At 48.4% G+C, this 13007-nt stretch overlaps 1 protein-coding gene across 7 annotated transcripts in view; it reads right to left on the bottom strand.

The window, feature by feature from the left end:
* Window positions 1-2391: 2391 nt before the first annotated feature.
* The window catches only part of STK36 (serine/threonine kinase 36), a 29107-nt gene continuing 18491 nt past the window's right edge, over window positions 2392-13007 (bottom strand). For 6 of the 7 annotated variants that reach the window (XM_055090049.1, XM_028481918.2, XM_024124774.3 and 3 more), the window contains 13 exons: window positions 12211-12361; window positions 11897-12024; window positions 11262-11366; window positions 10804-10902; window positions 10629-10717; window positions 10307-10370; window positions 10001-10111; window positions 8510-8584; window positions 7912-8086; window positions 7507-7654; window positions 7128-7275; window positions 5805-6551; window positions 2392-4572 (listed from right to left, as the gene is read on the bottom strand). In XM_055090049.1, coding sequence (XP_054946024.1) covers window positions 4429-4572; window positions 5805-6551; window positions 7128-7275; window positions 7507-7654; window positions 7912-8086; window positions 8510-8584; window positions 10001-10111; window positions 10307-10370; window positions 10629-10717; window positions 10804-10902; window positions 11262-11366; window positions 11897-12024; window positions 12211-12361 — 2184 coding nt within the window. In that variant the 3' untranslated portion in view covers window positions 2392-4428. Of the gene's footprint in view, window positions 4573-5804; window positions 6552-7127; window positions 7276-7506; window positions 7655-7911; window positions 8087-8509; window positions 8615-10000; window positions 10112-10306; window positions 10371-10628; window positions 10718-10803; window positions 10903-11261; window positions 11367-11896; window positions 12025-12210; window positions 12362-13007 lie in introns of all 7 variants that reach the window. The other variant, XM_055090055.1, reaches the window with a different exon arrangement.

Below are 13007 nucleotides of genomic sequence, written 5' to 3'. Positions count from 1 at the left end.
CTGAGCCTGTGCTCCGCAACGGGAGAGGCCACAGCAGTGAGAGGCCCGCGTACCACAAAAAAAAAAAAAAAAAAAAAACATTATTGGAATAATTGGCAATATCTGAATATGGGCTGAAAATTAGTTAATAGTATTATATCAGTGTTGAACTTACTGATTTCATTAATCCCATTAATTATACTGTGGTTATATAAGTAAATATCCTTGATCTTAAGAAACACAAGTTTTTTAAAGGTAAAGGGGCATGGTATTTACAACTTACTCCGAAATGGTTCAGAAAAATATGATAAAACCAATTGTGGCAAAATGTTAACAGTTAGTGAATCTGGGTGAAGGGTATATAGGAGTTCTTTGTACTGTTCTTACAACTTTTCGTTAAATTTTAAATTATTTCCAAAAAATGCTTATTTAAAACTATAGCAATGACAAAATTAAACAAGGGAATAGGTAGAACCAGTATGATAAAATGTTGATAACAGCTGAATTTGTGGGATCAGGGTATTGGGGGGTTTAGCATGCCATCTCTCTACTTTCATGTGTTCAAAAACTTTAAGTTCCTTCTCCCCTCCCCAAAAGTTAAAATACATATGCACTCAAAACAAGCACAAATGCTCAAACCTTCCAGACATTCTCTAAATTCCAGGCACTACTCAGACTTTCATTCCAAATCCTCTCAGCACTTTGTGTGATAATTGCTAGATGTAAAACTGTTTACATATTTTTATATATTTCTTTTTTTTTGGCTGCGTTGGGTCTTCGTTGCTGCGTGCGGACTTTCTCTAGTTGCAGCGAGGGTTGGGGGGCTACTCTTCGTTGCGGTGTGTGGGCTTCACATTGCGGTGGCTTTTCTTGTTGCAGACCACAGGCTCTAGGCACGTGGGCTTCAGTAGTTGTGGCACGTGGGCCTCAGTAGTTGTGGCTCACGGGCTCTAGCGTGCAGGCTCGGTAGTTGTGGCACACCGGCTTAGTTGCTCCGCAGCATGTGGGATCTTCCTGGACCAGGGCTCGAACCTGTGTCCCCTGCATTGGCAGGCAGATTCTTAGCCACTGTGCCACCAGGGAAGCCCCTGTTTACATATTTCTAATCCTTTAGATTGTATGCTCACAAGGATGGGAACATTTTTCTTATTATGCTTCCTCATAAAATTATTAATTATTGCTTGATGCAAGAGCCTAAAAAGTTTGGATGTAAATTTAATTTCTCTACATTAAATTGTTTACGTACCAGATAAGCAAAATATTTCAAGCTAGTGTTTAACAAATTATTTGGAAAAAGCAAATAATTCCTTTACAAGGTAATTCTCCCTCGTTTACCTTTTAGGGAAAAAAAATCCAGATTTAAAAACACAATACCGTATACATATTCGTGTTAATCCAGACAGGTCTTAGTGAAGTACTGTGGTTTTGTGAAAAACAAAAACAAAATTTCTGATTTGTCAGAGATACATTCCGATGTACTCATGGATAACATACGTTGCCCAGGATTTGTTTCAAAATACTTAAGTAAAAAAAGGATATGGTAGCTATCGAAGTGGTGATGGGGTTCACTGAACTAATCTCTCTACTTTTGTGTATGTTTGAAAATTTCCAGCTAATAGACTTAACGTTCAAAACTAAACTAGAGTTTTCCCACCCAGTACCCCTCCACTAACAGCCTTCCCCATGTCAGTTAATGGCAATTCCATCCTTCCAATTGCTCAGGCCAAAAACCATGGAGTCATCCTTGACTGCTTTCCTTTGTTACACTCTCACATCCAATCAGTCAAGAAAACTTATTCCTTCCATCTTCAAAATATATTCAAAATCTACTTTTCACCACTCCATTGGTACCACTCCAGTTCAGGACACCATTATCTCTCATGTGGATTATTACAATAGCCTCCTAACTGCCCACCTTACTTCCCATCCTCCCCCATTCCTCACTGTCCATCACAATACAAGAATGAAGAGCAATCTTTTAGAACCTAAGGTAGATCTCAGAACTCCTCTGATCCAACTCTCCAATAGATCCCTACTCTATGTAAAATGTAAGGTCTTTAAGGCCTACATCTGGTCCCCATTACCTTCCTGTCCTCGTTTCCTACCGTTCTCCCCCTTCTTCACTTTTTCCATCCAAACTGGCCTCCTCATAGCTCCTCAAGCACTCCAGGCATACTTCCATATGGCCATACTCCAATGGCCTTTGAAGACCATTCTCCCTGCATAGTCTTTTCCCTCAGAGAGCTGCACTGCTTTGTTCAAATGTCTTTGTTCAAATGTCACCTTCTAAGTGAGGTCTACCCTGGCTATCCAACTCAGCACTCCTCATCCCCCCCCCCCACTTCCTGCTTTGTATTTCTCTGGAGCTTTTATCACATTCCTACATACTAAAAAATTCATTTTTTTAAAGTTTTCTTTAAGTAACTTAATATTTTATTTATTTATTTTTGGCTGGGTTGGGTCTTTGTTGCTGCGCACAGGCTTTCTCTACTTGTGGTGAGCAGGGGCTACTCTTCATTGTGGTGCACGGGCTTCTCATTGAGGTGGCTTCTCTTGTTGCGGAGCACGGGATCTAGGGAACCGGGCTTCAGTAGTTGTGGCACACGGTCTTAGTTGCTCCAAGGCATGTGGGATCTTCCCTGACCAGGGCTCGAACCCATGTCCCCTGCATCGGCAGGCGGATTCTTAACCGCTGTGCCACCAGGGGAGTCCACAATTCACTCATTTTAATAAGCCCACTGTCTCCCCAACCAGAATGGAAACTCTATGACAAATAGGCATTGCTTTACCTCCAGTGCCTAGAATAGTATCTGGCATATAGAAAGGACTCAATAAATATACGTTGTAGAAAATATACCGGTGGTTGCCAAGGGGGAGGGGCCTGGGAGAGGGTTGGATTGGGAATTTGGGATCAGCAGATGCAAACTGGTATATATAGAATGGATAAACAACAAGGTCCTACTGTATAGCACAGGGAACTATATTCAATATCCTGTGACAAACCATAATAGAAAAGAATATGAAATAGAATGTATGTTTGTATAACTGAGTCACTGCTGTACAGCAGTAATTAACGCATTGTAATTCAACTATACTTCAATAAACTTTAAAAAACAAATAAAAAAATATATACTGAACTGAACTGAAATAATCTGGATAGGAGGAAATTATGGTGGTCTCTAGAAAAAAATGTTATTTTTGCCAAAATATAGACATAGACAGTGGGCAATGAAGATGAGGTCTAAATGAATTCTTTATAAAAAATAAAAGCACCTTACTCATCTTTCATTTCTAAAACAAGTGGAATTTAAGGAAAGACAAAAAGTAGTCTCCCTATGTTACAGATGGAGAAATTAGGGCTCTGGGAAGCTGGTTGCAAGCTATCCAGTGAGTGAAGGTTTAAGCTTTCCAGTATGGATTATGATTCTAACCAATGGGCCTGCCAAACATCCCTTTCTGGTAAACTGCACAATCTCCATAAACAGCCATCTTTCTAAAGCAGCTGGGCTTCCCTATACATTGAAACTCCACCAAATATTAAAACTAGTCACTAAGCCTGAGATCAGAAAGCAATCCAATTTACCCCTCTGTTTAATCCTATCCTTTCCTATTTCAGCTCCACTGGCCCTGGCTTGGAAGTAGGTGATCACATGCAGCTCATCTGGGATGGAGGAAGCTGGAAGGCAGGAAAAGCTCCCAAACCAGGATCTTCTGTGAACAGAAAACCAGTGCTTCCAGCATCACACATCAGCGAAAAGAGCTGAACCTCTCAACTCTTTACCCTGGCAGCTCCAAGTAGGGTTAAAAAAAAAAAGTAAAAAGGAAGGAGAGAGGGAGGGAGGGAGGGAAGGAAGGAAGGAAGGAAGGAAGGGAGGAAAGGGAAGGGAAGGAAGGGAGGAAGAAAGAAAAGGTACACTCCCACCCCCACCAATGGATGGGAATGGGGGCTACAGGCTGGGGAGCCCTCCATAACAGGGACTGATGGCATTTATCCCCACAGCAGGCTATCCCCTAGAGGCAGGCTCTGTCTTCATCACTGTCCTGGGACCACTGCATCTAAAACAAGAACCTGCTGGGAAGATTTCAGGAGCTCCAGAAAGGAAGAGACCTCTCAGGTAGAAGGTGTATCCCTAAGGTCCAGGAGGCATGTCCCTTGGTTTAAAGCCACATTATTGGAGAAAAGACCCCCTGATGTAGAGAAGAAAGGAATCTCCTCTGGCACCAACAACAATGAAGTTTACTGGCTGAAATCATCCTGAATCTGGGGGAAAGAAGGAGCTTTATACATAAATCTCTTCTAGGTTCTCATTCTCAAATCAGTTGATTGGCAGCTTATCTCTTTCGGTCTCTTTAGCTCTTGGTTGAGTTGGTGGCTTGTAGAGCAGAAAAAGGAAGGGTTGGCAACAGTAGGGCAATGAAGGTTGGAGGCTGGACCCCAGGAATCTGGGGTCATGTATTGTGGGTTGGCCTCAAGAGGTGAATGAGTTTCCTGCAGTGTTTGGCAGAGGCCGGCCTGGGACTGCTATGTGGCAGTAACTGATTCCCCAGCGAGAGCAAGGCTAATTTCTCACTGGCACCGAGGGACACCAGCACCTGTGGGATAGAGAGAGATGATAGAACACGACATGCAGAGGACTGTGATTTGGCCCAGCAATTCCCACTCTAGAAAAGGAAGAAAAAGAAAATGAGCTCTTGGGAACTCAAAATAGGTTGTGTGGGAAAAGACAGACCTTGGAGACAGGAATCACCAGGACCAGAGGTCTGTTTCCATTCTCTTTGGTTACAGACCATGAAACCAAGGCACCAAAGGACCCATGCACTTGTCCCCAGGAAGAGGTAATAAATGCAGCAGTCAAAGTAAGCCAAAAGGTGAGACTCTCAGCTGTGGATCTAGACCAGTGGGTCTGGACCTCCTTACCACCAAGAATCCCTTTTATTATTTCCCCACACAGATTGCCAAAAAACTCTAATATATATCATAACCATCCTGCCAAAACTTCTCTTCTGCATGAACCACCCAATGCTACCACATTGAACTATTATAATTTGGAGGTTTAGCTTTATCCTAGGTAGATGTATGATTTTTCCATTGGGCTGTTTATATACTGAAAATTGAGCAGAAAAAAGAAAAAAACAGAGTAAAGCGGTGGTTAAGAACATGGGCTCTAGGAACTTCCCTGGTGGTCTGATGGTTAAGACTCCGTGCTTTCACTGCAGGGGCCACAGGTTCAATCCCTGGTCAGGAAACTAAGATCCCGCAGGCCGTGTGGCATGGCCAAAGGAAAAACAAAAAGAGCATGGGCTCTGGACTTTAGACTCTTGAGTTCAAAAGTCCAAACCTACATATTAGCTTTGTAACTTGGACAAGTTATTAAATTCTTTGTGCCTCAGTTTCATTGCCTGCAAAATGAGAAGCAAAGCTTAAACCAGATAATAAAGGTAAAATGCTTAGCATGGTACTTTTCACATGGTAAGTGCTAAAAAAGATAGTTAGCACCTTCGTGGCCCTCAGAATGAAACCATTATATACCTCAACGTCTAGTCTTCCCTCACCTCCCTCCTGCACAGCCTCCAGAAGAAACACTGGTCCTTGAGATCCCAGGCATCTCCTAGCCCAATGGAGCCCTCTTCCAGGTCCCCTCCCTTCTCCAGGTGCGAAATGTTAGATGAAAAACTCATGACCAAGTCACGGCCCCTGGGTTTCCTGCTCCCAGAGAAGGATACAGCTTGGGTTTCTAGATGTCCCAATTCCTTAAAGACTATCTCAGAAAAATGTTGTGAAAACCAGCCACATCATGGTGATTCCTAAGTCCCCTCAGGTGTACCTGATGGATGCAAGGCTCCTGTCGGAGGCTCCGGAGGGCAACGAGGGCGGCCTCCTTCACGTTTGGCTGGGGGTCTCCACACGCCACCTCTAGGAGCCGCTGGGGTACTTGGCACTGTAACAGCTCGTCCCCCAAACCCTCAGGCCCCAAGTTGCCCAGAGCTGATGCGGCATTGCGCCGGATACCAGCCTGAGGATCTCCAAGCAGCTGGGTCATACCGGGCACCGCGGCTGCCAGGGCAGGCCCCAGGGGACCAGCGTGGTAGGCTGCATTGCCCACAGCAAAGCTGGCACTGTGCCGCACAGCAGGGTCCTTGTCTCCAAGCCCCAGCAGCAAAAGGTTGAGCAGCCCTAGCTGGCTCTGCAGGGCCCCGCGCAGGGCTCCGCTGTGCTGGAGCAAGTGTCCCAGGAGCCTGTAAGTACGGGCCCGCACAGAATTCTCCGGGTGGCCCAGGAGGCTGCGCAGGGGCCGATAGGATTCATCGGGGCCAGCCAGGAGTTCTTGGATAAAGGACAAATGGCTGGGAGACAGTACCCGGGCGGTGTGGGCCAGGAGGGAGAGAAGGTCAGAGGTCAGCAGCGGCTGGTCACCCAGGAGGGCAGCTGAGAGGAATGAGATGGTGGTTGTAGGGCAGGAGGCTACTGTGCTCACAAACTGGTTGAGAGAGGGGGGCTCCGAGAGGGCCAGGAGTGTAAGCAGACTGATGGGCAGCTCGGCTTGTGTCAGTGGAAGATGGTGGCGGCAGACCTGGAGAAGGGGGAGGGGTGCAGGCAAAAGAGCTCAGGGAGAGGGAGAATACACTGCAGCTAGATAACGAGACGGAGCCCACAGTCTGGGAGAGAGAAAAACCAAACTCTGGTGAGAATACCACAGAGAGCCAGAAGACCTGAGCCACAGCACCGCACGTGAGGCACAACGTGGAGCCCAGGAGAACAGGTCCTTCCCAAGTCCATGCCTTGCTCTGCAAGGACTTAGTCTCTCTGCTTTAGAGACCCGCTCACTGCTTAATGCCAACAATTTCCAAGGAAGTGATTCCCAGCTGAGGAGCTGAGTCTCCAGGGCCTAGCCTAAGATATCCACCCCACTGGGCTCCAAGTGAATCCAGATATCGGACTGATGGAGAGAAGAGGCACCAGCCCAGCTCCAACCACATGCCTCTGTTCAGGCCCGAATGTTTTCTCCACTCAACTCTTAGACCAAGCCAGGTGCTGCACTCCTACAGGGGCCTGGGAGAGCCCCGGAGCTGTCGGGAAGTGAATTTGAGTACACAAGGTTGGGCCACCTTCCTCTCCCACCTTCCTGCCTGGGTAGCTTCCCCAGTACCTGCAGCAGGTGGGCTGTGACTTCTGAGTCTGTGAGGTCAGCTAAGACACCTTCAAGGAGGTCAGCGTCCACATCCAGGGCGAAGGGGAAGCAGAGGAGCTGGCAGACAGAGAGCACCACGATGGGGAGAAACTCAGGCCCTTGAGGCCTAATGGGGGGAGAGTGGAAGGATATACTCAGTCTGCTGCACCCACCCTTTAGCTTTCTTCCCCCGACTCTTCTCAAATTCCCTAGTCCAGCTCTCCTTCCCCAACCTCAGTAATCCCATTTCTTGCCTCATAGCTCAAGCTGTCAGCTCTTTCTCTCCTGCCTTCCCCTCCTCCTACCCTCAACAGCCAACGTTGAATTTTCTGGTCTCCCTCCTCTAGCTCCAACTCACGCCTGGGTCAGTTGATGCAGGAAGCTGGGCGAGAGCAGATGCTTCAGGGTGGACATGAGGATACTTCCACGCTGAGACAGGTGGCTCAGGCATAACTGGGGTTCCTGGGTAAAGGTGGCCATGGCCAGGCTCAGGAGGGCTGCCATGCCTGGAAACACCAAGAATGGAGGCCCAGTGGAGCAGGCAAGAGGTCAGGATGCCCCTGTGTCCCCAAGGCTCTCAGGGCTACCACCTGTTCAGTCCCTTCCCCGTCCTTGAGCAGCTCCAGCATAGACTCTGCCATCCTCTCCCCAGACAGCAGCAGCAGTAGCCATCTCCATGGGCTAACCCAGTTCTAGGCTGTTTCCTCTTGAAGAGGAATCAACACACTGGCCCGACAAAAGGGGCGTGCTGTTGGAAAGATACCTTGGGGTGAGATCAGCGTCCAGTCTGGCTCCGGGCTTTGTGGACTGGACAGTGACAGCTCCTCTTCCTGTACAGATGCCTCCTCAGGGAGCCTCAGCACCATGGAGAAGCGGTGCCACAGAACGGTCCACATTTCTGAGCTAGCCACGACCCTTAATGGATTACCCTTCCCCTGCTAGAGACAAAATTGAATGAGGGTAAACGAGGAGGTCCAAGACAGGAGTCAAAATGCCTTTTTTCACTCTTGTCCCTGACCTACGAGGAAGAGGAGTCCCAGAAATAATTCCTTCTGTTTTCCCACCTAGGATTTCCCTGTTGTCCCAGTTCCCTCGCTTATCACATCTTAACCCCTGACCTCTCAACCCATGTGTACGTCTACTAGAAACCAGGGAATTACAGCTTTCTTCCCACTGAATCCCAAGGGACGGAGCTGAATGGTTCCCCTTAAAGGGTCTGTACTGACGGCAGATGGGCCCAATTTAAGGCCATCACAGGCGGTTTGAGGAGAGGTGACTGTGTTGCTTCTTCCTTCCTATTGGCCAGTGGCTCCCCAAAGCAGCTCTCCTCACTTCCCATCCGTCCTAGGACGCAGCTGTACCTGGGTGAGCAGCTGCAGCAGAAGGATGAGGAGGCCATCATAGAACCCACAGCCACCCGGTGGGGTCAGCCGGACCTGCCGGAGAGAGGTGGGAAGAGAGCAGATCTGACAGGGGTGAGGTGACCACACAGGCCTGTGCTCCCAACTCCAAGTCAGGCAGAGGGAGTTCTTCTTCAGCCTGGTGGAGCGGGGAGAGTTCTTTTGGACTTAGGAGTCTTGGCTCCTGCCTAGTTGTTCAATGACTAACTCTGTCCTAAAGACACACAGTCAGTAGGGTAAGCAGCCAGACAAACCATTACAGTTTAGGAAGATGCTTGCTACATGAGAGGCTGTGAGGGAGGGCTGTGGAGAGGGAAGGGGACACGGTTGAGAGTGCTAACTCTGCCTCCTGGAGGTAGGAAACTGATGGGATTAAAAGTTTAAAAGGGAGATGAGGGGGAGGGAGGGAGATGCAAGAGGGAAGAGATATGGGGACATATGTATATGTATAACTGATTCACTTTGTTATAAAGCAGAAACTAACACACCATTGTAAAGCAATTATACTCCAATAAAGATGTTAAATAAATAAATAAATAAAACTTAAAAATAAAATAAAAGGGAGATGAGGAAGGGAGAGGTCATAGCTTCCATAAAGGCAGACGAGGAAGGGAGAGGTCATAGCTTCCATAAAGGCAGACGAGGAAGGGAGAGGTCATAGCTTCCATAAAGGCAGACGAGGAAGGGAGAGGTCATAGCTTCCATAAAGGCAGATGAGGAAGGGAGAGGTCATAGCTTCCATAAAGGCAGGTCGTGAGAGAGCACAGTGAACTTTGGAAATGTTAACTCTTTGGTGGAGCAGGATTAGAGAGCCCAGAGGGAACAGATGAGCTTTGAGAAGCCTGCTAACCAATTTAGACATTAATACAGAAACCGTGGGAAGCCACTGAGGACTTACACAAGCTCCACATGGGCGAGATTTTTTTGTCTCTCCTTTCACTACTGTATTCTCAGAGCTGAGAATAGTGCGTGGTACTCACTACTATATTTATGTGTGAAATAATTACTGATTGAACAAATGGGCAGGTTTTCCTTTAAGAAAGCTCACTTTGGTGGCAGTGAAGAAAATGGACTGGAGAGAAGAGAGGCTGGAGGGGAGATCCTTCAGGAGGCAAGTGCGAGAGAGAGAGAGAGAGAGAGAGAGAGAGAGAGAGAGAGAGAGAGAGAGAGAGAGAGAGAGAGAGAGAGAGAGAGAGAGAGAGAGAGAACACATGATGCCTCCCCCTCCCCCTTCAGAGGTCCTGCAAGTTAACAACAAACCTAAAGCCCTGACAGTCTGGGCTCAGAAGGATCTATTATCCGAGGGCAGAAGGATAGGACAGGAAAGACGCCTTGATTCTCTCACACTCCTTAGTTTACTCTAGGCTTGCTGGCATTTCAGTCTTTCTCCCTGAACGCAGACCTTATTTGCCTCAGAGAAAACGCGTGTCTGCATTCCCTGGTAGAGCTCACCTCCGCAGGGGCGGACAGGGCATGTGTGGCAGCTGCAATCCACTCCACAGGCTGGAGGTCAAAGGTCACCCCTTGCTGACCAAGCTGTCCCAAGAGACAGGCTGCCGCGCTCTGTGGAGAGTTAGACAAGGCGGAGGAATGTCCGCATCTGCATGGTACTCGGGACAGGCAGAGAGGATTTATTTCTCTGTCCTGGTCCAGAAGAATGCCTCACAAACAGCTACAAATTAGGAAATGACTCTCCTGCTTGCAGAAGGGTGGGATGATAGGGTGAAAAGTGGAGGAAGATGAAGGGTGAAAACTCACCACAAGAGAGACGACGTGTGAATGGGTAAAGACAGTAGCAACCTCACTGCCTAGCTTCTCCATTCTGGAATAAAGAGATACATCAAGGCTGCTGCGTGGCCTGCCCTCTCCCTTGGATGGCACTCTCCACCTAGGCTGCATGTCCACCTCCAAGGCACAAAGTTGGTGGGAATCTAGGTCTCTTCTTTGTACAGAAACCCTCACACTCTCTGTCCCAATCCCCCCTGAGGATAGGCTGTAGGGTGTCACTCCCCACAATCCATGTCTGGGTGAGCTATGTGGGTGGAAGATTTCAGTGGAGAGACCCTGCTTTATGACTCACCCAGAAGGCAGATCTTGGAGGTGAAGGACAAGAAGGGAGAGGAGGTACAGTGTCACTTCAGCAGACTCTTCCCAATCCACTACCTTTACCTACAAAGGAAACCCGAGATAACAGAGGCTCCTCTGATTGAGATGGTGGAGCCCCCAAGAGATGCCCACTCGTGCTGCTGGCCTACCTTGCCCTGGACCAACTTCCACAGTGACTCCAAGGCCAGGGGCTCTTGCCCTAGAAGACGGCACAGGGGCTTACTGACGTGGCAGCAGGAGTAGAGAACCTAAAGGGAGTAGGAAGGAGTCTGTAAGGGAGGCAGAGCAGCCCCTGGGCTCCTAGATTGAAAGGCTCAGCTGAAAGCAGGCTAGCCTCTCGACAGATCTAGTATCCACAACTAGGGATATTAGAGAAATTCAGGCCCCTTCTGCCTCTTGCTCAAAGAATGTGAGATGTGGACACTTCTCGGTTCTGCTGAGGACTGGCTGACAGTAGGGCCATCTCAGCTGAAAGGTTTTACAAGCAGAAAGGGGTCCTCCAAGGGGGGGGGTGTCTCTCATTTCTCTCAGTGTCTCTTTCTCTCTCTCTTAGTCCTTGGTGTGAAAAAGAAGTCTGAAAGGCCAAGAGTTAATGGGCAGGCAGTACCTTGAGAAGGTGTAGGCACAGGATAGGATGCTGCAGGCCAGAGATGAGGGATGACCTCAGTTGGTTGCTGTCTTCAGTGAGCTGGTTTGCCAAATGCCGAGAGATCTGTAGAGACATACCTGAAGACTCAATCCCGTTCCCATTATTCCAATCCCATTCCTCTCATATCTCCAACTAATCAGGACTCTTAACCCCTTGCTAGCCACTCTTCCCCAGATTCACCAGGAACCTCAGCCGCCATTCCATTCCCAGTCTTCATGGCCAGTGGAGAACCAAAAGGCAAGGCCTAGTTAAGTCCCACTGCAGGCAGGTACAGACGCAAGTGTTGCTAGCCAAAAGGGAGCAGGAAATCTGAATCTTGAACCCTTGAGGAAGCATCACTGGTGGCTTCAGATCAGCTAACCCACCACATGGGCAGTTCGTCACTGAGCTCTCTAATCAGCTGGCCAAGGGCTCTGGGATTTTGGCTACATCATGTTCTACAAGTGGCCCAAACCTAGTGGGAGCATCTGTTTCTGGAAGTACTGAGTAAAGGGAGGCATAAAAGCTTGTTTTTCTGCCTTTCTGAAAAGCTGGGCCAGCCTCCCCTACTCTGGCAACAGGGAGGACAGGAACAAAAAAACTGTAGCTCAGACCTGCTCCTTGGCTTCCCAGCAGCCAGGCAGCCCCACAGGAGCAGCGCATAAGGCTGCCAGTGCCGAGGAGATGGCTCCAGGCAGATCCCCACTCTGCTCCCGAAGCGGCTGGCTTGCCTCGGGGGCTCCTGCAAGAAAGGCACAGAATGCAGGAAGGTGCTGGTTGTTTCAGAGTCCCCATTCTTTCTCTCAGTTCATAGTTACTTAACACTCACTAAATGCCAGGTCTATTCCAGGTAATGGCAGGAGAAAGAGCAGAGCTGGACCTACTCGATAAGTAGGTCGAGAGAACCTTACCTTCCCATTCCAGTTACCTGGGGGGCTGTGGAAAGGGAACTGTGGAACTGTCAAGCCATGAAGGAGCCCGTCCAACACAGCCCGCTGTGTGGTCATCAGGCTGGAGTAGAAAGCTCTGGAGATGGTCCAGCTGTTCCCATCCATGGCTTCACACAGAACAGTAAAGCACTAAGGGAGACAAGGCAGGGTTAACAGCATGCACATCAGAAAACTGACTGGACTTAGGGTAAGGAGCAGGAGTTCCTGGAGAACCTGAGAAAGGAGGAGAAAAACCCAGGGGGACCAGCTGATGGACTCTAAGTATTCCTCACACAGAAAGTGCAATATAACTGCCTTCACATTTCAAGGACAGGAATTTTAGGTGTCAAACCTTTTATTCTGATCAGCTGCTCCCTAGATGATGTTTCTCAAAGTATTATCTGTGGACCCTGAGTATAAGAATTCCTGGGGATTCATGGGTCCTTCTCAACCCAGTCTTATTGATTCAGAATTTCGAGAGGTGGGGAATTTATTCCAAACTCCCAAGCTACTCAGTGCACAATGACACATGAGAAGTGCTGACCAATAATGTGAGTCACTACTGGCCAAAATTTACGTTAGATGTTAAAAGCTTCCTGACCGGAAAGAGTGAAGGATGTTAAAATGGGCTCTCAGAATTCTGAGAAAAGACCGGGCTTCCCTGGTGGTGCAGTGGTTAAGAATCCTCCTGCCAATGCAGGGGACACGGGTTCGAGCCCTGGTCCGGGAAGATCCCACATGCTGGGGAGCAACTAAGCCCAAGCGCCACAACTACTGAGCCTGCGCTCTAGAGCCC

This window comes from Physeter macrocephalus, chromosome 2 (genome assembly GCF_002837175.3).
Source record: "Physeter macrocephalus isolate SW-GA chromosome 2, ASM283717v5, whole genome shotgun sequence".
NCBI lineage: Eukaryota > Metazoa > Chordata > Mammalia > Artiodactyla > Physeteridae > Physeter > Physeter macrocephalus.
This window is presented reverse-complemented; position numbering and strand designations above follow the sequence as displayed.